General features: G+C 38.9%; 2 protein-coding genes across 2 annotated transcripts; both read left to right on the top strand.

Moving 5' to 3' along the window:
* The first annotated feature begins 1,057 nt into the window (after positions 1-1,057).
* Positions 1,058-2,488, top strand: LOC124273638. The gene has a single exon (XM_046708912.1). It carries the CDS (start codon positions 1,058-1,060, stop codon positions 2,486-2,488), a length of 1,431 nt encoding a protein of 476 aa, XP_046564868.1.
* Positions 2,489-2,518: 30 nt separating this feature from the next.
* On the top strand, positions 2,519-3,850 carry LOC124273636. The gene has a single exon (XM_046708911.1). It carries the CDS (start codon positions 2,519-2,521, stop codon positions 3,848-3,850), a length of 1,332 nt encoding a protein of 443 aa, XP_046564867.1.
* The last annotated feature ends 20,261 nt before the right edge of the window (positions 3,851-24,111 follow it).

The following is a 24,111-nucleotide window of genomic DNA, read 5'->3' as shown; positions in this document are numbered from 1 at the left end:
ATCACAGAAACAGAAGACTACAAAGTCTAATCATGCTAATAAGTCTCATCATTCTACTCCATCGGGTTCAGGGAGCAATGCTGAACAGAATTCATCAGCTGATGGTCATTCTGGTGACACAGGGGCAAATCAACAAAATCTTACAGACACATCCACAGATTCACCGGATCAGTCACAATCTAACACCAGTGAGAAAGATGATATCCCATCAAGTTTGCCCAGTGGCAAAAGCTCACATACTGGACAACAGTCATCGGCAGTTGAGAAGCCAGACCTTTTACAACAGAACCAGCCATTTGATACATGGATAGGAGGTCTAGTTGAGTTTACAGAGACAGAGTTGCCTTCAAATTTGAATAATATGTCTATTGCTGAGGCTCTATTTAAGTTGGAAGCCAGCAAAGACATTCCAACTGTTACCTTAGGGAAGTTTGATGGAAACCCTCTGGAGTATGTGAACTTTATTGAGAAGTTCAAAATTCATATTCATGATAAACCTCATCTGTCAGATGATAGGATGATGCAGCTGAGAATGCATGTATCAGGTGATGCAGAGAGGGCTATATCTGTACTTGGTTCAAGTGGAACAATGTATGCCACAGCCGTGAAGATTCTACAAGATCAGTTTGGTCAGGCAAGCATTATTGCACGTGCACTTATTAACAAGCTGACAAAGGGGCCAAAGATTCCTGGAAATAATAGAGAAGCCTTGCGTGACTTTTCACTGGACCTAATTAACTGCATTGCAACCCTCCAACGCATAAATTACTATGCAGATGTGAATGCCAATGATAATCTACGGAAGATTGTGACCCGGCTGCCATCACACCTCATAGAGAAGTGGAAATTTATTGCTACAGATCTTAGAGAGAAGGGTGAAGTACCTTCAGTGACTCATATTAGTGCCTTGTGAGAAAAAGGGTCAAAGTTGAGTTTGATCCTGATTTTGGTGACATTGAAAAGGGCAAGACAGATTGAAAGCACATTTTCCAAACCCTAGGGATAGGAAAAGGGTGTATATTCACAGCAGCAAATAAAGAGAACACCAAAGTGTTACATGTGTGAAGAGGAACACCGAGTTTCTGAGTGTCCCACACTTGTTGATTCATCTGTATCAGAACGTGTGCAGAAGGTCAAGGATCTCAGACTATGTTTCAGTTGTCTGGTGAGAGGACACTTAGCTAGAGAGTGCAAGTCAAGGAAACAGTGTGCTACAAATGGCTGCAAAAGGACTCACCATAAACTGCTCCACATGGATCCACCAATAGCAAGCTCAGTCACGACACCTCTGGATTGTGATAGCATATTGCCAGTAGTGAGAGTACTGTTCAAAGCTCAGAATGGCAGAACACGGGAAGGGAATGTCTTAGTGGATGGTGGTGCAGGGACCACAGTCATAAGAAAGGATTTTGCAAAGGCTCTTGGACTCCAAGGCAAACAAGAGAGACTTCATTTGTCATTAGTAGGATGTGAAAGGTTGGAAAATATCAATAGCCGACGAGTAAAGTTTTGGGTTTCACCTCTAGAGAGCGGGGAAGAATCCCAGATAGATGCCTATGAGATTGACAAGACAGTCTTGAGTATGCAGCCCTTGGATAGGCCAGGGTTACATTCATTTCCTCACTTGCAGGATATTGACTTCCCACACAAAGCTGGACCGATTGACCTGATATTGGGAGTACACTACAGTCACCTGCATGCGGAAGAAGAGGTACTCCAAGGACTGCCATTTGAACCAATTGGGAAGCGGACGAAACTAGGATGGTATGCGATGGGACCAGACAAAACACAACGTCTATCATACATCTGTTCAGTTAACTTTGTTGACAAAGTTAATCTTGAGAAGTTTTATGACTTTGAGACCCTTGGGATTCAGGCTCCCAATTGTGACTGCCCAACTGAAGTTATGTCAGGCGAAGATCGTAAGGCACTTGAATTGATGCAATCATCTTGTGTCAAGCAGGGAGATAGATATGAGATTGGTCTTCCATGGGAAAGGGATCCATCATCATTGCCAAACAACTACTTTCTTGCCGAGAAGCGCCTCTGTTCTCTGGAACGCAGTCTCCAGAAAGACGACGCAAAGGCGAAGATGTACAATGACGCCATTCATGAATATGAACAGAATGCCTGGGCTGAGAAAGTTGATATGAGTAAATCACTTTGTGATCAGGGACCAGTGTATTATCTTCCTCATCACGGAGTCTACCGGCCTGATAAACCAAGCACACCCCTTCGTGTGGTGCTTGACCCAGCGTGTCAGTACCAAGGTGTGTCACTGAACTCCTACTTGTACAAAGGTCCAGGGTTGATAGGAAAGCTACTTGGCGTTCTTCTTAAGTTTCGTGAAGAACCTGTAGCCATAGTTGGAGACATTTCCAAGATGTATTTACAGATAAAACTCAAAGATAGTGATACACATGTTCATAGATTCCTCTGGAGAGACATAGAAACAGCCACATGCCCTACTGTTTACAGACTTCTCTGAGTCACATTTGGTGACAAACCATCACCTGACATGGCGAGTTATGTTGTCCTCCTTATGGCAGATCAACATAAGGAAGATTATCCTGATGCATCAAATGTGTTGAAAAGAGACAGATACATGGATGACTTAATACATTCTTGTGAAACTTCTGATGAAGCTTTAAAGAGAATGCATGATCTTGACAGAATCCTAGCCACAGGACAGTTCCAGATAAAGGAATGGTATTGTTCACTGGAGGAGGTTCGCAAACAGCTTGCACTGGAGAAGCGCGGAAAGCTGAATGAAACAGATATTAGTCTTGATGGTGAGGAGGTCAAAACCTTAGGTTTAGGATGGAATCCTGTGATGGATACTATGAGCTTTGTTGTCAGAGATGTGAGCACAGAGAAGTATACCAAGAGGATAGTGCTGTCAAAGATGTCAATGTTATATGACCCCCTAGGTCTGGCAGCAGCAGTCACTATAAAAGCCAAGATGGCAATGCAAGATGTCTGGAGACACAAGTCCTTGGACTGGGATGACCCCCTACCTGACGAGATGTGTGAACTATGGCAAGGATTATTTGCAGAGATGAAAAGGCTTGAACATGTTGAATTTGTAAGATGCCTGAAGCCATGTGACTCTGTCGGTTCTTCCGAGCTACATGTGTTTGGTGATGCAAGTATGGGAGCCTATGGAGCGGCAGCATACCTACTGTGGCCAACTGTGAGAGGTACAGAAATACAATTGGTGTTTGCCAAGGCAAGAGTGGCTCCACTGCATCAAACAACCATACCAAGGTGGGAACTTATGGCTGCCTTAGTTGCCACAAGGCTTGCCAAGACAATCTGTATTGAATTTAAAGAGAAGCCATCAGATGTAACATTGTGGACTGACTCTCGGATTGTACTCCACTGGATACACTCTGATTCAATATCATTCAAGGCCTTTGTAGGTGTTCGTATTGCGGAGATTCAATCTGTTTGGGATGCAAGTCACTGGAAGTATGTACCAACAGCCTTGAACCCAGCTGATGACTTGAGTCGTGGCATATCTGTCGAGGAGATAAATGGAAGATGGGTTCATGGTCCATCTTTCCTGAAACTGCCAACTGAGCAATGGCCTATACAACCAACAGATGAAGTAGTTGTTAAAGACAGTTCAGAGATGAGGAAATCTAAACTTGTTGCTTCATGTATCCCAGTGTTACCAGTCATTGAAGCAGAGAATGTGTCAAGCTGGCAGCATCTTTTGAGGGTTACAGCCTACTGTCTTCGATTCATCCAAAGACTTCGAGACAAAGTAAGAAAGAGTAACAGCAGACTGAGTTTGAAATATCTCTGCAGTGTCATGAAGTATCTGCAGCTGAATTGTTCTGGGTGAAATATGTACAAGCAGGGATGCTTGACTGGGAAACGGATTTCATTGACCTTGTTCCATTTGTTGCGAATGGTGTCATCCGAGTGGGAGGCAGATTGCGGCATTCCCCTTTGCAGTATGATCAGATCCATCCTATATTGTTACCTGCAGGTCACCACATTTGCAGACTGATAATGCAGGATGTACATGTGAAAATGGGTCATGCAGGACCAGAGAGGACATTATGCGAATGTCGGAGAACATACTGGATTGTTCGAGGAAGGAGTCTTGCAAAGGCTGTAGTGAGAAATTGTGTTATTTGTCGAAAGCTTCGACAACCTGGTCATACAACCTTGATGTCAGACCTCCCCCCCAGAAAGACTGATGCCATTTTCCCCTCCATTCACTGTAACGGGTGTTGATCTGTTTGGACCGTTTTTGTTGAAATATGGAAGGAACAAGACAACAAAGGCTTGGGGCTCAATATTTGCATGTGCAAATGTGAGAACAATTCACTTAGAAATTGTTGATGGACTGTCAACACAAGCATTTCTCCAAGTTCTTCGGCGCTTTGCTGCAAATCATGGATGGCCACAGAAAATTATCTCTGATAATGGTACCTCATTTGTAGGGGCAGAGAGAGAACTCAGGGCATTGGTTGAGGAAGGGAAAAAGCAAATCCAGGATTTTGCAGTGCTTCATAGAGTCAAGTGGCAGTTTATAACTCCTTTAAGCCCACATCAAGGAGGACTGTATGAGAGTTTAATTAAACAAGTAAAGCAAGCCTTGAAAGTTGCCATTGGACATCAGGTACTTACCTGGAATGAAATGTCAACAGCATTTGCTGAAGTTAAATGTTTGATCAACAGCAGACCACTGGGTTATTCAAGGTGTGACCCAAATGACCTTCAACCTCTCACCCCAAATCATTTTCTTCTTGGAAGAGCTTCAGCTGAGGTCCCTCAGGGTCCATTTCAGGAAACTAGGAACCTTCATAAGAGATTTGAATATGTTCAAATGCTTGTTCAGCAAGTGTGGAAGCGTTTCCTGAGAGAATACCTACCGACATTAATGAGGAGAAGTAAGTGGCAAGTAAAAGGCCGACAGTTACAAGAAGGAGACATTGTGTTACTTGTTGACTATGGTGCACCCAGAGGTAAATGGGACCTTGCTCCTATTACTGATGTGTATCCGGGTAAGGATGGAATCATCAGAAATGTCAAAGTTCGCACCAAGAATGGGGTATACAAGCGTTCTGTGCAGAGATGTTATCTTATCTTGGAAGCATAAGACCAGTTTGTTATCATGCTCAATTTGTTGCCCCCCGAGGATTGTTTGGAATAATATTACATGTTGTTTTAAGGCTAGGTTGCACCTGAATTATTCTGCTATGGTTAGTTTTATTTGTGTGTCAGTATAAAGAGCTTGTCATTTTTATCATGTACATTGGTATTATGAAATACCATGCAGACAGTCTTATTATGTTGTAACTGTTTTGGTTTTAGAGACTAATAGTGTATATTTAGTGTGGTCATGACTACAATTTGTTTGGTTTTCCCTGATGTAATCATAATATTTTGCAGAATTGTTTCTAGTCAGGAAATGTGCAGCAGTATTTTGCATTTTGTGTACTCGTTTGGAATAATATCTTTATTTGACCAGTAGTTAAGTTCTCTGACTGTAGATACATCGTAGTAGTGGCTTAAGTCGTTGACATTTGATACAATAGATGCTCCCTGGCTGTTAAAAGTTTACTGCGAGCGAGCGCATGAGTGACCCGCGATGGTCAAAAAGGAGTTTGTTGAGAGCAAATATAGATTGAATGTTGAAGTTTCAGAGACGGTCGAGATGCACTCTTCAGGTACAAATGTCACTCTTATAATATATCCATGTTGTGGCGGTGTATTATACTATTTTCAGAGTATTTTTGCAATTACAGGAATGTTCAATTATTTGGTCACGTGCAAAACTGTATCCTATTTTCGTGGTAATGGTGCGCTCTGATACATTGTGTTTTGTAACTATATAGCAGATTTCTGTTATAATGTCAGGATTTTAGAGTCAGTTTGTAGTTTTAGAATCAATATTAAGTCAACATGTTCAGTGTTAATTCATAGAATTTACTATCTGTAGTTTTGCTAGACTTTTTCAAAGTTTCGTGAAACTTGGGAGCAGTCATTGCATGACAGTGTCATGTATTGTGAACTTATTGCTGTAGTTTCATTATAATGGGATATTCACAAATGTTGTTTCATGATAATAAGTGCTAAATATAAGTTGCTACATTGTATCATTCTGTTATTTCAGAACCTGGAAGTAAACATCCTTGTTAGAGGAATATCTCGACCAGTGTTTTATGGTTCTGTCTATATGATTCCTACCAACTATCTTATTGAGGTTTGGGAAAGGGGCGAGTGGTGACGATTGCAACGACCAGTGTTAAATGTTTCTATTTTGTTCACTTTGTCACATCAGTATTATTGTGCCTCGACGATGCAATAATCTGGAGTTTATGACCGCTTCATGATACGACTCATACGATCAATATTGAAGTTCACCCGTTTTTTACAATCGTGCATGGCTGAATAAATGAAACGATAAAGTCACTTATGTCGAACGATTAATAGTTCACTATATATTAGCCTTGTTTCTGTTACGTTTAATGAGATTAACACGCTTGTATTGAGCTTCCATGAAAAATGATATTGTTGAAAGAGGTATATTTGGGCACAACCATTCGTCACCATTCGCCCTTTCCGTAAACTCCAGGAATACTCGTGCCCTCTTGATGCTGTGTTGTGTGCGAAAATATGACAAACCAATCAGAACGCGCGTGATGATTGCATGTACTTTGATATAAGTAATCTCAAGTACTTAAATCGTTTTTGGCATTGTATGATTGTTTAAAAATCTATCAAAAATTATGTATTGTCATGTTTAAAGTACACAGGATATACCTAACAGAATTGTCTTGCCTCATGTGGTTACTTTTATTTATAAGGATAATGCTGTGGACGGTGAGGTATACAAAAACACGCACGTGCGTTTGTTTACATAACGGCTTTCTAATTGTGTGTATTTCTGACGATCTTGCGGGTATGTTTTGAAGATTTTACGTGCGCTTTTCAAACATTTTTAGAAAATAATAATTATAATTCACTTCAAGTTTCAAAGCAATAATATTACATCTGTTAATAACAAATCAACTTTAATCTTTATCATTGGGCTCTAACGTCCATGGTCCCCAGTACGATGATCTACCTTCAGTTGGTGGCGATCTATAGCCAGTGTTTTCATACTGTATTGTCAAAAAATGCTATTTGTTTTAGCTTAACATGCTAGTTTTCATTTACCTGTGATTGTTTAGGTGTTTTATTGTACTTTGGCGACATGTTTTATCATATACACATATTCTTTATCAATGTCAAAATTGTTTCTTCACGATATGGATGAAACTCTGCCGATGTGACATTAAATCTTAATTCCCTCACTCTTGTTTAACGTAGTTCTGATGTTCATGTGCCAGTATGAAGTCCTTCCAGAGGGGCACGCGTCGATATTCGGCTTGTGCCGGAATAATACGAGTTGGTCACGGTTTGGGCACAACTAAGGTTTTGGCTGAAGGCTGATATATGTACACGTCGAGTTTCACCCACAGAGTTCATTCTACTTAAATAAAGAAATTTGCATAGATACCATATCTGTGATGCTTTAAAGAGTGGGATGTTTCTGGATTGGGAATAAATTGTCACTACAGTTATACTTGGACCACAGAACAAGGAAGAGAAAAGGAATCAGCCATGTATTGTCTAGCATTAATGTAGTAAAGTTGCTTTAACTGACACCAGGTAATGGAAAATCTCGTGAGCGGTTGTACGTGTACAAAGAAGACAATGATCACCATCGTTTCATCAGCAAAATACCGTGAAGATCCGGGTTAGAATTGATCTTCAGCAAGATCCGGGTTAGAATTGATCTTCAGCAACAATGTTGATTAGTTTCAAGACGTGTAAAAGGTGACCCAGTCATCTCAGGAACTACAAGTTCCTGTACAGAGTTGTTTCCCTTAGGTTTGTATGTTTGATGTTTGATATTCAAACTATGTGTCTCTAGTCTGTAAACAGACGATCTAGTGATCGACACCCGTGAATGTCCGGGTTAGAATGAACCTTTAGTAACCTATGCTGGTCGTAAGAGGCGACTAACGGGGTCGGGTGGTCAGACTCGCTGACTTGGTTAACACATGTCATCGGTTCCCAATTGCGCAGATCGGTGCTCATGCTGTTGATCACTGGATTGTCTCGTCCAGACTCGATTATTTACAGACCACCCCCCATATCGCTGGAATAGTGCTGAGTGCGGCGTAAAACTAAACTCACTCACTCACTCCAGTGATCGACATCATGAGCATCGATCTAAAAATAATTGGAAACGATGACGAGTCCCGGTTGTCCTGACCCCTGGGTTTCACTGTAAGACCTGCATTATCTGCTATCTCCTCCCACGTCAAGCTGACACGGCGTAATACAACTGGAAAAATATTTTAAAAGGTTTAAAAGATAAAAGACAGGCAGACATGAGTCTGATAAACAGTCGTTTTGGCGGTCCTCATGCGTCATTATTATTTGTATTACTAATACAAACACTGACCTCAAATGAGCTTTGTATTTCAAAATCAGCGACGTACAAATTAACATTGGGAACGGCGATTAAGTTTTATACGTAGCTATTATGGCAGCTATTAATCACTGAAAACAGACCAAATAAGTGGAGTAGGAGAGACTGGCACACATAACGGTACACTGGTATACACAAAGGGTTATTTTCCTGTGACAAATATTAGATTTGTGCTCACATTGATCATAACTGTAAAATGTAAACTTTTGAACTTACGTTGTGAGTTCACTTAAGATATTGTAATGCGTGGGGCTCTGGGTTCCGATCTACAAAGCGTTCGTAGCGTGAATTATTAATTATTTCATTCAAGCCAACCACCTACTGCAGTACAATGAAATAAACATACTGTACATTCAGTTTCTCTTTGGAGACGATGGCGACCAGTTGTATGGTTAAGGAAGGATAACAATGTATGGATGTTTAACTTCTTTAATACAGCGACTTTTCTGTTCTAACGCCGTTATCAAGCAAGTGATGATCAGAATAAGGATGGAAAGGCATATGTACAAGTGTTAAGCATCAACTCATCAACATTCAGTCTCAATCCATTGTCTATACTACAGGCTTCACGGATTATAATCTGGTCTTAAACATAGTGTAGTTAACTAGCTTCCCCACGCTATTGTAGCCCTAGTTCCCACTGTAACATGACTCCCTCACTCTATGTACGACGTATATATTGTTGTCCTTCGTTAGTGCTCCAGCTTCTTAAAGCCTTTGTTCTCTGGCTGGAAGCAGCTTCCCTTGAAAACAAATCCGTCTGGAATCTCTTCTCCTCAACAGTTCACACAACCAATTCAACAATCGGCCAAATCCAAAAACAAAGCTAGGGAATTCTGCAATATCAACAAGAACAGGCCATCAAACACATTTCTGTAAATATGTTTATTTTAGTGAGTATTAATTGATCATATGAAGAATGTTGGTATTATTTGATACCCTGTCTGATGTCCTGTATTTATGACATTAGGATGAAAACAGCTCATACAGAATTAGTATGATGTTTTTGATTACGATAATATTCTTACAGTAAGGAATGGCACCTAATACTAAAACTACGAAACCGGGAAGAATGTGCACACACATATACGCACACCGCTGTATGAAATCAGGATGAACGTGCATACACGTATACACACACCTCTGTATGAAACCAATATGAATGTGCATGCACGTATACACACGATCCTGTATGAAACCAATATGAATGTGGATGCTCGTGTAGACACACTCCTGTATGAAACCAGGATGAATGTCTATGCACGTATACGCACACCGCTGTATGAAACCAGGAAGAATGTGCATGAGTGTATACGTTCACCGCTGTATGAAATCAATATGAACGTGCATGCAAGTATACACACACCGATGTATGAAACCAGTATAAATGTGCATGCACGTATACACACACTACTGTATGAAACCAATATGAATGTGCATGCTCGTATACACACATTACTATTTGAGCCATTATGAAAATGCATTCACGTTTACGCACACTCCTGTATGAAACCAAAATGAATGTGCATGCACATATACACACACACTCCTGTACGAAATTAGATGAATGAGCATGCACGCATACACACACTCCTGCATAAAACCAGGATGAATATGCATGCACATATACGCACACACTTGTATGAAACCAGAATGAATGTGAATGCACGTATACTCAGACATCCGTATTAAACCAGGATGAATGTGCATGAACGTATAAACACATTCCTATATGAAACCAGGAAGAATGGGCATGCTCGTATGCTCACACCTCTGAATGAAACCAGGATAAATGTGCATGCACATATACACAAACAGCTGTATGAAACCAATATGAATGTGCATGCACGAAAACACACACTCCTGTTTGAAACCAGGATTAATGTGCATGCACGTATTTTCACACTCATGTATGAAACTCATATGAATGTGCATGCACGTATACAAACACCCCTGCACGACATAAATATGAATGTGCATGCAGGTATACATACACTCGTATATGAAACAAGGATGAATGTGCATTCACATATACACACACAGCTGTATGAAATCTTTATGAATGTGCATGCACGTATAGACACAACTCTGTATGAAACCAGGATAAATGTGCACTCACGTATACACACACTGCTATATGAAACCAATATGAATGTGCATGCACCTATACTCACACATCCGTATGAAACCTGGATGAATGTGCATGCACGTATACACATACACATATTGGTGTACGAAACCAGGATGAATGTGCATGCACGTATACTCACTCCTCTGTATGAAACCAGGATGAATGTGCATGTACGTATACACACATTGCTGTATGGAACAAGGATTAATGTGCATGCACGCATACAGCCCCCTTGTATGAAACCAGGATGAATGTGCATACACATATACACACACTCCTGTAGGAAACCAATATGAATGTACATGCACGTATACACACACTGCTGTGTGAAGAAACCAGGATGAATGTGCATGCACGTATACTCACACATCCGTCTGAAACCAGGATGAAGTGAGGTGAGGTGAAATTGGGATTAACGTCGTGCTTGAGAATAGTTCGCTCATATGACGATGTGCATGCATGTGTATGTGTATGTGCGGCTGCTTGTACTAGCCCAGACTTAAACTGGTTTTATAGTGCTAGCCCACTGAGATACCATGCCGCAGTGAAGCATGAATACCCGACTAGACACATTATACTGACTCCGAGCCGACCAGTCCTTATTGTACCCATTAATGCCGAGCGCCAGGCAGGGACCAACAAGTACCATATTTTAACGTCTTTTGGTATGACGCGGTCGGGGATCGAACCCGCGACATTCCAATCTCCGGGCGGACGCTCTAACCACTACACCACGGAGGCGGCCTAAACCAGGATGAATGTGCATGAACGTATACGTGCACCTCTGTATGAAACCAGGAGAAATGTGCATGCACGTATACACACACTCCTGTATGAAACCAGGATGAATGTGCATGCACGTATACACACACTCCTGTATGAAACCAGGATGAATGTGCATGCACGTATACACACACTCCTGTATGAAACCAGGATGAATGTGCATGCACGTATACACACACTCCTGTATGAAACCAGGATGAATGTGCATGCACGTATACACACACGTCCTGTATGAAACCAGGATGAATGTGCATGCACGTATACACATGTGCATGCATGTGTATGAAACCAGGATGAATGTGCATGCACGTATACACCACTCTGTATGAAACCAGGATGAATGTGCATGCACCGTATGCTACTCACTGTATGAAACCATGATGAATGTGCATGCACGTATACGCACACTAGTATGAAACCAGGATGAATGTGCATGCACGTATACTTACAGCTCTCCTTATTGTACCCATAAATGCCGAAAGGGACCAACAAGTATATGAACGTCTTTTGCATGACGCGTCGGGGATCACGCACACCACTGTATGAAACCAGGAGGAATGTGCATGCACGTATACACACACTCCTGTATGAAACCAGGATGAATGTGCATGCACGTATACACACACTCCTGTATGAAACCAGGATGAATGTGCATGCACGTATATACACACTCCTGTATGAAACCAGGATGAATGTGCATGCACGTATACTTACAGCTCTGTATGAAACCGATATGAATGTGCATGCACGTACACGCACACCACTGTATGAAACCAGGAGGAATGTGCATGCACGTATACGCATATTGCTGTATGAAACCAATATGAATGTGCATGCACGTATCCCAATACCACTGTATTAAACCAGGATGAATGTGCATGCACGTATACACAGTCTACTTTATGAAAGCAGGATCAACGTGCATGCATGTATACGCACACCGCTATATGAAACCAGGAGAAATGTGCATGCACGTATCCAAACACTGCTGTATGAAACCAGGATGAATGTGCATGCAAGTATACACACACTCCTGTATGAAACCAGGATGAATATTCGTGCACATATGCACACACTGCTGTATGAAACCAGCAGGAATGTGCATGCAGGTATACGCACACTGCTATATGAAACCAATATGAAATTTGCATGCACGTATACGCACACTCCTGTATGAAACCAATATGAATGTGCATGCACGTATACGCACACCTCTGTATGAAACAAGGAGGAATGTGCACGCACGTATACGCAAATTGCTGTATGAAACCAGAATGAATGTTCATGCACATATACACACTCTCCTGTATGAAAACAGGATGAATGTGCATGCACGTATACGCACACCAATGTATGAAACCTGGGTGAATGTGCATGCACGTATACGCACACCACTGTATGAAACCAGGATGAATGTGCATGCATGTATACGTACACTGCTATATGATACCAGGAGGAATGCGCATGCCAGTATACTCACACCACTGTGTGTGTGTATATATATATATATACACACACGCTCACATATATATATATATATATATATATATACATACTTATGTATATAGTATGACCAGAAATTATTGAGAATTTTAGGAATATGTTTAATTGGATTTCTAATATAAACAACCTTGACCAGCTATCAAGTGCTTGGTTTCATTCAAGAGAGACAACTCCGGTACACAGATATTCTCGAAGGACATTTACTTCCATCTGCTCATGTGTTCTATGGAAAGTTTTGGATTTTCCAACAAAACAACGACCCGAACCATCTTCCTGGTTTCGGACCCAAAATATGACATTATTAGATTGGCCAAGCTATAGCCCTGACCTAAATCCAATAGAAAATGTTTGGGGACTTATTAAGGAAAGCGTCAAAAAGAAAAATCTGACAAACATTGCTGAAATGAAAGAAGAGGTGGTCCGATATTGGGACAGCAAGGACCACGACTTTCTAACTTCTTTGATCAGTAGTATGCCCCGCCGCATTGAGCCTGCATTGCTGCCCATGGTGACTTGACAAAACACTAACTGTTCACCTGTCTTTGAATCTGGAGTTATGTTCTGCTAATATTTACATTTAATACGACAGAAATGAGTGATTTAAAAAATAAAATTACAATCTTTAACTTCTCAATAATTTCTGGTTGTACTGTATATATATATATATACATATATATATATATATATATATATATATATATATATATAGTTAAAGATTGTAATTTCTGTTTTAATCACTCATTTCTGACGTATTAGATTTCTTGTAAGGCAAGTTCTTTGCCATTCTTGTGGGATTTCCCGCAATATATATATATATATATATATATATTACTTTTTCTCATATGCATTGGCATTGGCTAGTGGTATGCTTGCAAAATGGAATATCCCCTACTTTTTTTAATGGTATATTTCATAAACCACTGATTTGCTTGGCCCATCCTGCTGTTAATTACAGACGTTTTGCGTTCACAGAATGTATGATGAAAACGGGTCTGGTGGGTCAGTTGTCCGCAGAATCTTTTGCTGCCTGTCCATAACCTGAAATTGTCTTGTCTGAATGAATCTGAATTTGATCCACATAGCAAACATTTTTGTTCACAGTGTTTTCTAAAAACAACGTTTTTTAGGCAAACACGGTAGAACAACTCAACAGAACCACAATCTTAAGTCTTCTTCCCTGTCCTTGTTTGACTTTGAACATAGAATGGAGGACAAATACAACCGAGAATGTAAATTACAGAACATGTGGGAACGCCAGGACAGCCTCACACATAATAATGTCTTCTAATCGGTTTCCTTTGATCGTGTTAATTCTAAGCAGACTGCTCCTATGCATTAAATACGCGATTTATATCATTCTGTTATTCAATTTGAATAAGAGAGTTCTTTGGTAACACTGATTTCTCTCCGTAAACGAGTCTATTCGTAAACATTGTGCAGAGATTAGAGATTGTGCACAAAGGTCTCACACTTCCTGGTGTTCTCTTTACTGAGCGTAGTTTAGTATATGTCAAGAAACCCTTCACACCATTTAAACATGCTGGTTAAGGCATTTATACCATGTCTCTTTGGGAAAATATTTCTCACAGTCAACACCACCTGCATTATCTATGTTTTTGTGAGATTAGAGGCAATCGTTTTGTGCCTGTCTAAGATTTACAGCTCGTGTCTATGTTTCCATCTGTCTTTCGAAAGTGTTCTTGGAAGAAGAAAACTTTCAGCAATTCGTAGATTTCTGACGTTCCTCAGGTGAATAGTGTAATACATTTTCCGATTGTAAACGTGTTCGCTCTTTGTACAATACTGCAATATGGAGAACATAATAGTCATCTTGAAATAGCAGACATCGTACTTGTGACATCGTGATTGTTATGTATCAAGCTTCGATCATTTGTCTTTGAAATATGTTTGTCGTTCCCGTAAATTTCCCTGGTCTATCATTTATGGAATCTTTTCTCTATAAGTAAAACCAGGCTCATATATAATGTGTAGAAATAATAATAATTGTTATGAGAGTGTGTATTATTGTAATCAGTAATTTGTAACATCATATTGATTAAGTGATAGTTATTATGGATCACAATGCTTAAAGTTTTGAGTGTGGGTTTTGGCTCGCATCTCGCGTCATATATGTTCAATAGTAATAGTACATTTAGCGGTACGCCTTTTGAGATAGCGCTTCAGAGTTGCATCCCTTGGCAATCTTGTTTATTTACGGCTTTCATCATGCCGTGTGTTCCACATGATTCCATAACGTTCCGAGAGAATAATGATGAATCCTAGCTTTGCTAGAATAGTAATAGCTTTGCCATCGTCAACATTTCAAGTCCAATCGTGCTTGCCTATTCGTCTCCTGTCATTGTAAACAACCTTCATTCAGTACATCTGCTCTCAGTGTGAATGTCAAGACTCTGGTGAGTATATATTTGTATTTGTGATCCAATATTGTAGATTTGTGACTCAATTGTATTGTACTAGATATCTGTATTGTCATTCATTGTAGCTTGCTCATTGTTTATTCAATATATTATTGGATTTCTTAGACTTGTCTGTGTTCTATTTTGCTGGTTCAAAGGGGACTTTTAAACCTTTTGTCACGGCAATTTATTAACCGTAAACATAATTAAATCTGCATAATTTTTTTCATGCATTTGATCAGATGCAAAAATCAATGACAAGATAATTTGTTTTCAGTTAAATGTGTTCTCTGGAGGTGGTCCTATTTCATCAATCAATTAGTTTTGTGCAGTTTCATATTATGCATTTTCATTACCATTGCAGTAAGCCGACAATTAATCATTTACGTTTCCATGACAAATCTTAAATAAACGTACCCCACTACGCCAGGCTCAAAATGAAATTATTCTATCGTATAATTTGATCAAATTAAAAAAGCCCAACAATAAACCCCAAAACACTTGGTTTAATGGAACGTGTTTTTTTGTTCTTTTAAGCAATGAATAATCTCCTGAGGAATCAATTATATTTGTTTACTCTTTGATCATTTTCACTTTCACTCCTACGATCGATAGCAATGCTGAATGTAATGGAAGAGGAAACTCGAACAAATCATCGTTCCTTGCTTTTGAGTTAAGTGCAGAAAACACCCGAACGTCTGAGTGATGACTTTGATACGGGACATGAATAACATAACTACAAGCTTCTTGTCAATATGATAGCTATATGACAGAATCATGAATAGAATCGAGTCTGGACGAGATAATCCATTGATTGGTATCATGGGCAACGATCCACACTATCGGGACATAACTGCATTACCGTTAAATTCAGGTACCTGATTCATTGAGGACTAAATTACCACCCCGGATGTTTTTAACAGAATCTACGGTAATGCCAGAATTGCTTCACAATCAAGTTTTGTTAAGATGTTTCCTATTATCTCATTAATCCTCACCAGTCTGCTCCTTACATTTGACAGCATCTTAATGTGTCATTTGATACCATTGAGTTTCTTTGTCAGCCTGATGCAGAAGCTCGTTCAATGTGCTGCTTTTGTCGCCCACAGCGGGCTCATTGCTCTATTCAGGCTCGTTTACGTTGACCAAAGGCACCGTTCCACCGTATTATCGCATTTATCCCAAGTCCCTTCGTGTAAATATTTCGTGTTTTTCTACTTGAAAAGTGAAGAACACTAAAATTATTAACGAAAGCTGTTATGCGTTATTCACTGAACCCTTTCTCTGCTATGTAAAACCATACTTGCATGTTTATCATAATGCAAAACAAACAGTCATAAATCTGTTTCCGACTGAATGTGTTGGGTCGACAATTGCGTTTCTTAAATAAATCTTCTAATTTTGAGCAGTGTCTTGTGAAGTATATTTGGGTCACTTTCTCCATACGATTGCAATAAATAATCACCTTAAATATATAAATCAAGGGTTCAATGCCAGACGGAAAATGGAGTTTTTATGTTAATTAAAAAATCAACAACATGAAATTCTCAGCAATCGTGTCAGCCATCAACCGGAGTTATTTTGTAAGTTACAAATGAAAACGGTTCGCAAAACGTGAATCTGACAGTAACCTACTTCCCAAAGTACATTTGGCTGCCTGTTTCAAGTAAAAGTAAGACATAGGTTCAACAGTCACCTTGCATCGCCTTCATGCCAGTGGTGGTGAATGGAAAAGTGATAAAGTAAGGACATGTTTATAATAATGCATAAACCATTGAGGTATTTACAGTTAGTGACACTACATTTAAAAACACGGTGAGACAGTTGACGTTTTTGATGTCCATAATTCAATCAATCATACTGTAAGATGTACCTGTGAATGGATGCCCTGTTTTCAGCTGATATTGTAGCACTCACGACCATCAGACAAAAAATGCCATTATATCATATACAAAAATACAAAAAATATGGGGTATATTGCTTCAACACACATGTTACCCGTGTTATATAGACAAAACGAATGAAACATACAAAATTGAGTTAAGGCATATTTTACATGTGATTTCAAGTTCAATGCCTGGTTTAGTACTGAAATACCTCACATGTGTAGGAGCGTACCGCATATTCACAGATACCATTCTTATTCTCAACCAGTGCCAGTGCCTTTATCATAAGTTCTTCTATTACTTGTGTGTGGTATAAGCCCAAGTCAGCAATACTGTAATCCTGTTAGCGAAATGTAGATGCATAACGTCAATTCTAAAGAATGACCAGACACTGTTACATTTGTAATTAAAGTGGACAGACAATAAAGTTGTTATAATAAACTTTCCAAAGCGTAAATGTGGGCATATCAAATACAATAAGTGTTTAAAACATCGTGGTGGCGAATATGACAATTTTTTTATTTTTCTTTTAAATGTTTTTATTTCCCATTCGAATGTTGTACAGTCACAACTCGGTGTAGAATACAGTTTTTACATTCTTTAGAATACAGTTTTTTTCGTTACACACCACTTTCAAGCAGTATACATATCACATGTTACAATATTGCTTTATAATATTTTCAGTTTTGTAGACACGGTAGTATGTGTAGTAATAGATCTGCGTAGTTGCAGTAATCATGAAGCGTATTTGCTGCTTAGCTGATACATAATAGGGACACTGTTTCGTATACATACATACACTTCAGCTTTTATACTTTAGGTGTATGTACATATACATTCTTATATACTTCCACACACATACATATGTTCATCTGCGGACACATCCATACACGTGCTCATCCAATATACATATGTATATACAAATACACATTATACGCTTATGCCGGCTATTGTTATAAGGATACATCATTAGTATTGATATTTGAAAATAGTGTATGGAAGGAGGACCAGAATGTAAAAAACTGTGTTTGCCTCGCGTTGGAAAAGGCAATGTATTTGGTGGATTTATAATAAGTTAATATTTCCCGCTGCAAATATTGAAAGCTTGGCTTCATATTTTTCAAACTCATCTTATATAGTGTATATTTCACAATAAGAAAGACCACGTTTAGTGGATTATCATTTTTGCCCTTCCAGCCAAATAATATATTTTCATGAGAGAGGTTTATACTACCTTCAGATAATATATCAAGCCATCCGGATACCTCCTTCCATATTTTTACAGTATACGGACATTCACATAATAGATGTATTATCATTTCAGGTGTGGATTCGCAGAAAGAGCACATGGACGAATCAGTATATTTCATTAAATGTAACCTGTACTTTGTCATTAAAATATTATGCGTGATCTTAAAGTGAAACCATCTTAACTGTACGCTCTCTGTGCATCTGTTTGCCATTAAGTAAATATTAGTCCACTCTTCTTTGTTATAATGTTGCTTCAGGATTTCCTCCCATTTATTTTGACAACTGGGATTTACTTGACTTTGTGGCAAGAGAGTATTATAAAAAGCTTTACTCCTTTGTTTTTTTCCACATATACAAGAGATATTAAAGGGTAATACTGGGTTTTGAAATTCTGAACTTGTTTTTCCTATAACATTTATATGTTTAGACCTGCAGTATGTCGATACAGCACATTTTATACCCTCTAAATGCAAAAAGTTTATCTTGGGTATTCCATATTTTTTTTCTATCTCAGCTTTTTGTAGAAAAATCCCATCGTAGTCAAAAATATCTTTCAAAAGATGTATTCCCTTTTTTGCCATATATTCATAATAAACAAATTTTCCCTCTATCTGTATATTATTATTGAACCACAGAGACTGGCGGAGAATTTCTGAAATTTCTTTTACCTCTGAATAACAGTTTCTTAGGTAGTAACACCATGCCAATAATGCATCTGTCCAAAAAAAGATTTGTAACATTTGGCAATGCAACTAGAGAACTCTCCACCGTAATAACTAAGTATTTTCAACACGGGCTACTTCCGAATTTGAGTGCTGATTGAATAAGGAGGACGTGATTGGAATATGGGGTTAATTCCCATCACGCCTCAATTTAAGGGTTCCGAAGGAAAGAGAAATCGAACGTAGGACTGTAAAACAAACCAGAGAGTCTTTTCAAAATTGCATTTAAGGAGCTGAAAAAATAAGAATGTTCTCAAAATTTAAAAACATGTGCCCAGTGATACACATATAATAAATAGTAATAGACACACTTTAGATTCCCTGCAAGCTTACTGTTAACATCAAGCTTACTTTTGTGAGTGATATGCCTCGATTGGTATGAATGCTCAGTTGCTATTGTTTTGGTTTTATCTGTGGAGGTTTGAAATCTTTAAAATCTTCCTCTATTTTCTATTCACCAGGTAATGCCTTGTGGTCATACACACATGCAGAATTATTGAGTACACCCCACTTTTTGAGAAATGGGCTTCATTGTTTAAAACATGACCAAATGGTAGGAAATGATCAAACAGACTGGCTAGTCCTACCTCCTCACACATAATGGACTGTCATATGCAATCCGAAGCTATACTACTCACACTTTCCTAAGTATAACAAAAATTCGCAAATTTACTTAAACGTAGATTTATAATTTGAAATTGTATCCATTTAAAACTGAACAAATATTGATATGGTAACCCCTCTTTAGGCAAACAACCACTTTAATCTAACCGTATGCACTTGATACATATGTAACCATAAAAATGGTTTTCACTGCACCAATCAACCATTTTGCAAATCATGGCACGGGTCACTGACAAGTACACAACGCCTGTCAATAGCAGGTATGGGATCCACAAGATGCAGAGCCATACTGAAAACTTGGATCCATGCTTACAATAGGCTTAGATATCTAAACCATATTTGACCCCACATCATAGTTTTCTGTTGAACCAATGATTAGATCCTTAGCAAAGTGTGAATAGTATATATATTGTGTTATCGGTAGAACTCTGAAAGCGTATTCAGCCCCATTCCTCGACTGTCAGATGATGGAGTGAAGAACGATGATTGTCAACCCTGGAATCACCCGTCAATCTTACTCAGTATCTGGAGCAATCACCCCTCTCAGCAGGGTGTCCTCATTATGCAAATCAGACGTCTGAGTCGCAGACCCTCTGCCACACACAGTGCCTAGGTCCGTACATTCAGGTTTCTCTGGGATGTACACGGCTCTTACTTACGAGTTAATCCTAAATGAGTTCAGTTAATGGAATCTGTAAGTGCGTTTTTGATTGTTGTTTGTTTTGAGAATACGGTTTCAGATGGCTTGCATAACCGTTGTCCATTATTCAAGCATCTATGGTAGTTATAAACTGCCCTACTGTTCTAATGATCTTATGAACGGTCTCTCGGCAACACAGTGACTTTAATACCGGTTTTATTGACATTTGTAGACACTCCTATTTTTCAGTAGGAATAATCACCCACATGATAAAATCGCTTTCACACATCAAATCGTTTCACTAGACAGTGCGATGTAATAAATTGCTCATTTGTTTGTGCAAAAACGCGTTTTCGCTCAGTTGTTTATGGTGTTGGTTCCCCTTGGCGTATTTTCGGTTTTAACGGCGACAGGCGGAGTACAGTAAACAGACCATTACGATGCAATCAATTTATCTTACGTCTTCTCGTGTAGATAACTGCTTTTGGAGCTTTCTTCGGAAAGATTAACATTGTTTCCGGCTTGAATATTTGCTTTTACTAGTTCAAAATACGGCTAGTGCGATGGGGTAGCCTGCAGGTTAAAGCGTACACTTGTCACGCCGAACACCCGGGTTCCCCAAATGGGTACAATGTGTGAAGCCCATTTCTGGTGTCCCCCGTGATATTACTGGAATATTGCTAAAAGCGGCGTAAAACCATACTCAGTGAGTCAAAATTTATAGTCACATCGGCAATATTTCAGCCATATCGTGACTTTAACAAATTACAAATTCACAATAAATTCAATCAAATCATAAAAAAACCTGTCGACGAAGGACAGTAAAATAACTAGATTATCATAGATAGAGAAGTAAAACTAGCATTGAACTGTGAAATTAAACACAATATATATAGAAACGGGCTAGAAATCGCCAACATCTGAAGGTAGATCACCATACTAGGAACCATGGGGACTTACAGTGCTTTTGCTACCTGCATGGACCCTAGTTGGATTTACACCATCCATTCAGCCACTGGCAATTATAGGATTTTAACCTAAATTTAAAATAACAGAAATTCTAAATTTAAAATGTGGTCAGTTCAAATTTACTTTAAATGTTTCGGGACTTACGTACCCTCTCAGGAGGACAATAATGTTACAATACTTTAACCCAATTCGAGGGTACAGCCACCAACAATCAAACGTATTAATCAAAATTCATCAATTAAATCAATTTCTTTTAAAAAATCAATAATTAAGTGAAAATTACCATTTGTAAAAATATCCTTTATTGTTTTCACATTGAAATATTCATCCCTTATGATGGAGAATTCAACACAGTCAACCTTTGCTGAGTACAGTAAACAGATCACTACGATGCAACCATTGCATCACGTCTTGTCGTCAAGATAACTGCTTTTTGGAGTTTTCTTTAGAAGGTTGTTTCCTGTTTAAATATTTGCTTCGACTAGTCCAATATACGGTAGGTAAGTTGTCTTGTAAAGAGATTTTTTTAGAACGACAATTGACTTGCCTTTGCAAGTGTTTGTGGTGGCTGGGCAGGATTCGTTTGACCTTTTGTGAACGTCTGGTATCAGTACTATTTGACAGTGATATACAAACAGATGCTCAGATTTGTTTGATGCCAATAAACGCCCCCTTTTGACATTCAGACATGTGTTTTATAACGTAAAGCCACAAAAATGGTTGAAATGTATTTTGCATTTCGATTTTGGAAGCACCATAGGCTACATTCTCAATTATAGGTAAACCCATGCAGGCTTCCCATTTCACAAAATGTGGGACGAACAGCTTTGGCGTTTGTTATGTAGGCTTACTTAAAACTAGAATGAGAAAATGGTGTAATTCGAATTTGGCATCCAATGAGAATGGCTCAGTGCCAGGCTTTATTTTCAGTTGGTTAATGATGAGAATGTTTTTTGCCATGCGACCTTGTCAATTTACTGGCAAATTAACTTCGGCTCATCTCTCGTGTCTCCACCATTAGTGGCTAAATACATGACTCACTCACTAAAAGAATGACATAATCTCTAAAACGAGCAACGGTAATGTGTGTTACCTTCTGCACGTTCATGTAAGATACATCTGTTGTCATCGCATGTTTAACACATGGAGCGGGATAAGACAACGAATTCGATAGGTATAGCATGATAAGATTCATTGCCCCTCTCAGCAATGTTCTAGCTATATGTCGGCAGCCTGAAAATAATCGAGCCAGGACCAGACAATACATGAGCATCGTTCTTCGCAAGTGGGATACGATGAGATGTGTCAACCAAGTCGGCGAGAATGATCACCCGATCCCGTTCGTCGCCTTTTACGACAATCATGGGTTACTGAAGACCAATCCCAACTAGGATCTTCACGGGTAGCGTCATAAGAATGTGTTGCCCAGTTGATGTATAATTATAGCTGCTGGATCGTTCTTCATGATGTCATCTACTTGTTTACTTGCTACAAATTTGATATACAGTTTATACTTTGCAAAAGGCGGTGGAGAGAACAATCCCTCACGACGCCTGATCTTCTACATGTCACGACATGATTCTGACATATACACTATCTAATAATGGACCAAAGTAGAACTTGACCGTTGTCAAATGGACGCCCACAAGTAGTGTGTGCATAATTTTGACAAAATGATGTGTATAATACTGTTATTAACCAGGTTCCAATTTCCATGCTGTTCACAGTGAAATTCGCAAGGTATCGACGGGCATTAACAGGTCGTCCTACGTCATATTTTGAAAAAAACCGAAGCATATCTACAACATAAATCCCTGCAAGAAACCTTTAAGCAGTGTGCGATTCACAATGACGTGGTTGTGAGATGCATTCATTTTTTTTTAGTCAGTTAGTTTTGTGCAAATATGTATTTATTCAAATAGAATTTCAAAATACTGATTTGATCTTAAAGCCCTGCATAAATCACACTCTATCTTGTGAGACAGCCATGATCAACTGTTTTTATGGCAAAGCAAATCAATGTTCCGGGTCTCTACAATAATCAGTATCTTCATAATTTAATTTTTTGAGCTCAACAGATTTTTCTACCAGTGTGAAATATAAGCATATTCTTTCCAAAGGCCCCTCTACTGTCCAAATCGTTTACGGTGGCCTTTGTTTGCTGTTCAGCTAAGCATCGGTTAGATGTACCCTATGATCATGTGTTCCAATCCCCACTCTCCCTGATTCCTATTAGATTCCCAATACCCGATGCTTAAATACAGCTCGGATAACAACGATGTATTGTAAGGCAACATCAAGCAATAAGAGTTAATGCAAATTCAGTCTTTAAAATGTATTGAGTTCCATTAAAAGTTTTCCAACTCACAATATATTTTCACATGTTGATTTACGAAGTTTAAAGCATTCTGTACGGAGTACTTATTTGATTATGTTTAAAAATGCCTTTCAGTGCTAAATACCTGAAACTTCCTCATAGCACGTTTGGTCTCAAGTTTGAAATGTGAAGAAATTTGCAATAAATCTGTCTTGCGCAATGCACCGACTGTCTCAGGGTCAGGGGACTTAAGAAACCTCCCAAGTTTAAACACCATTTTGCTGGTTTCACAATTACCTTATTGCAAGATTGCAGAAATTTGAAATAAACTTCACAATATGTCTCAAATGTCAAATGAAGTCTAT

Source organism: Haliotis rubra, unplaced genomic scaffold (genome assembly GCF_003918875.1).
Source record: "Haliotis rubra isolate DU_JTF1 unplaced genomic scaffold, ASM391887v1 Scf1822, whole genome shotgun sequence".
In the NCBI taxonomy this organism is placed as follows: Eukaryota; Metazoa; Mollusca; class Gastropoda; order Lepetellida; family Haliotidae; genus Haliotis; species Haliotis rubra.
This window is presented reverse-complemented; position numbering and strand designations above follow the sequence as displayed.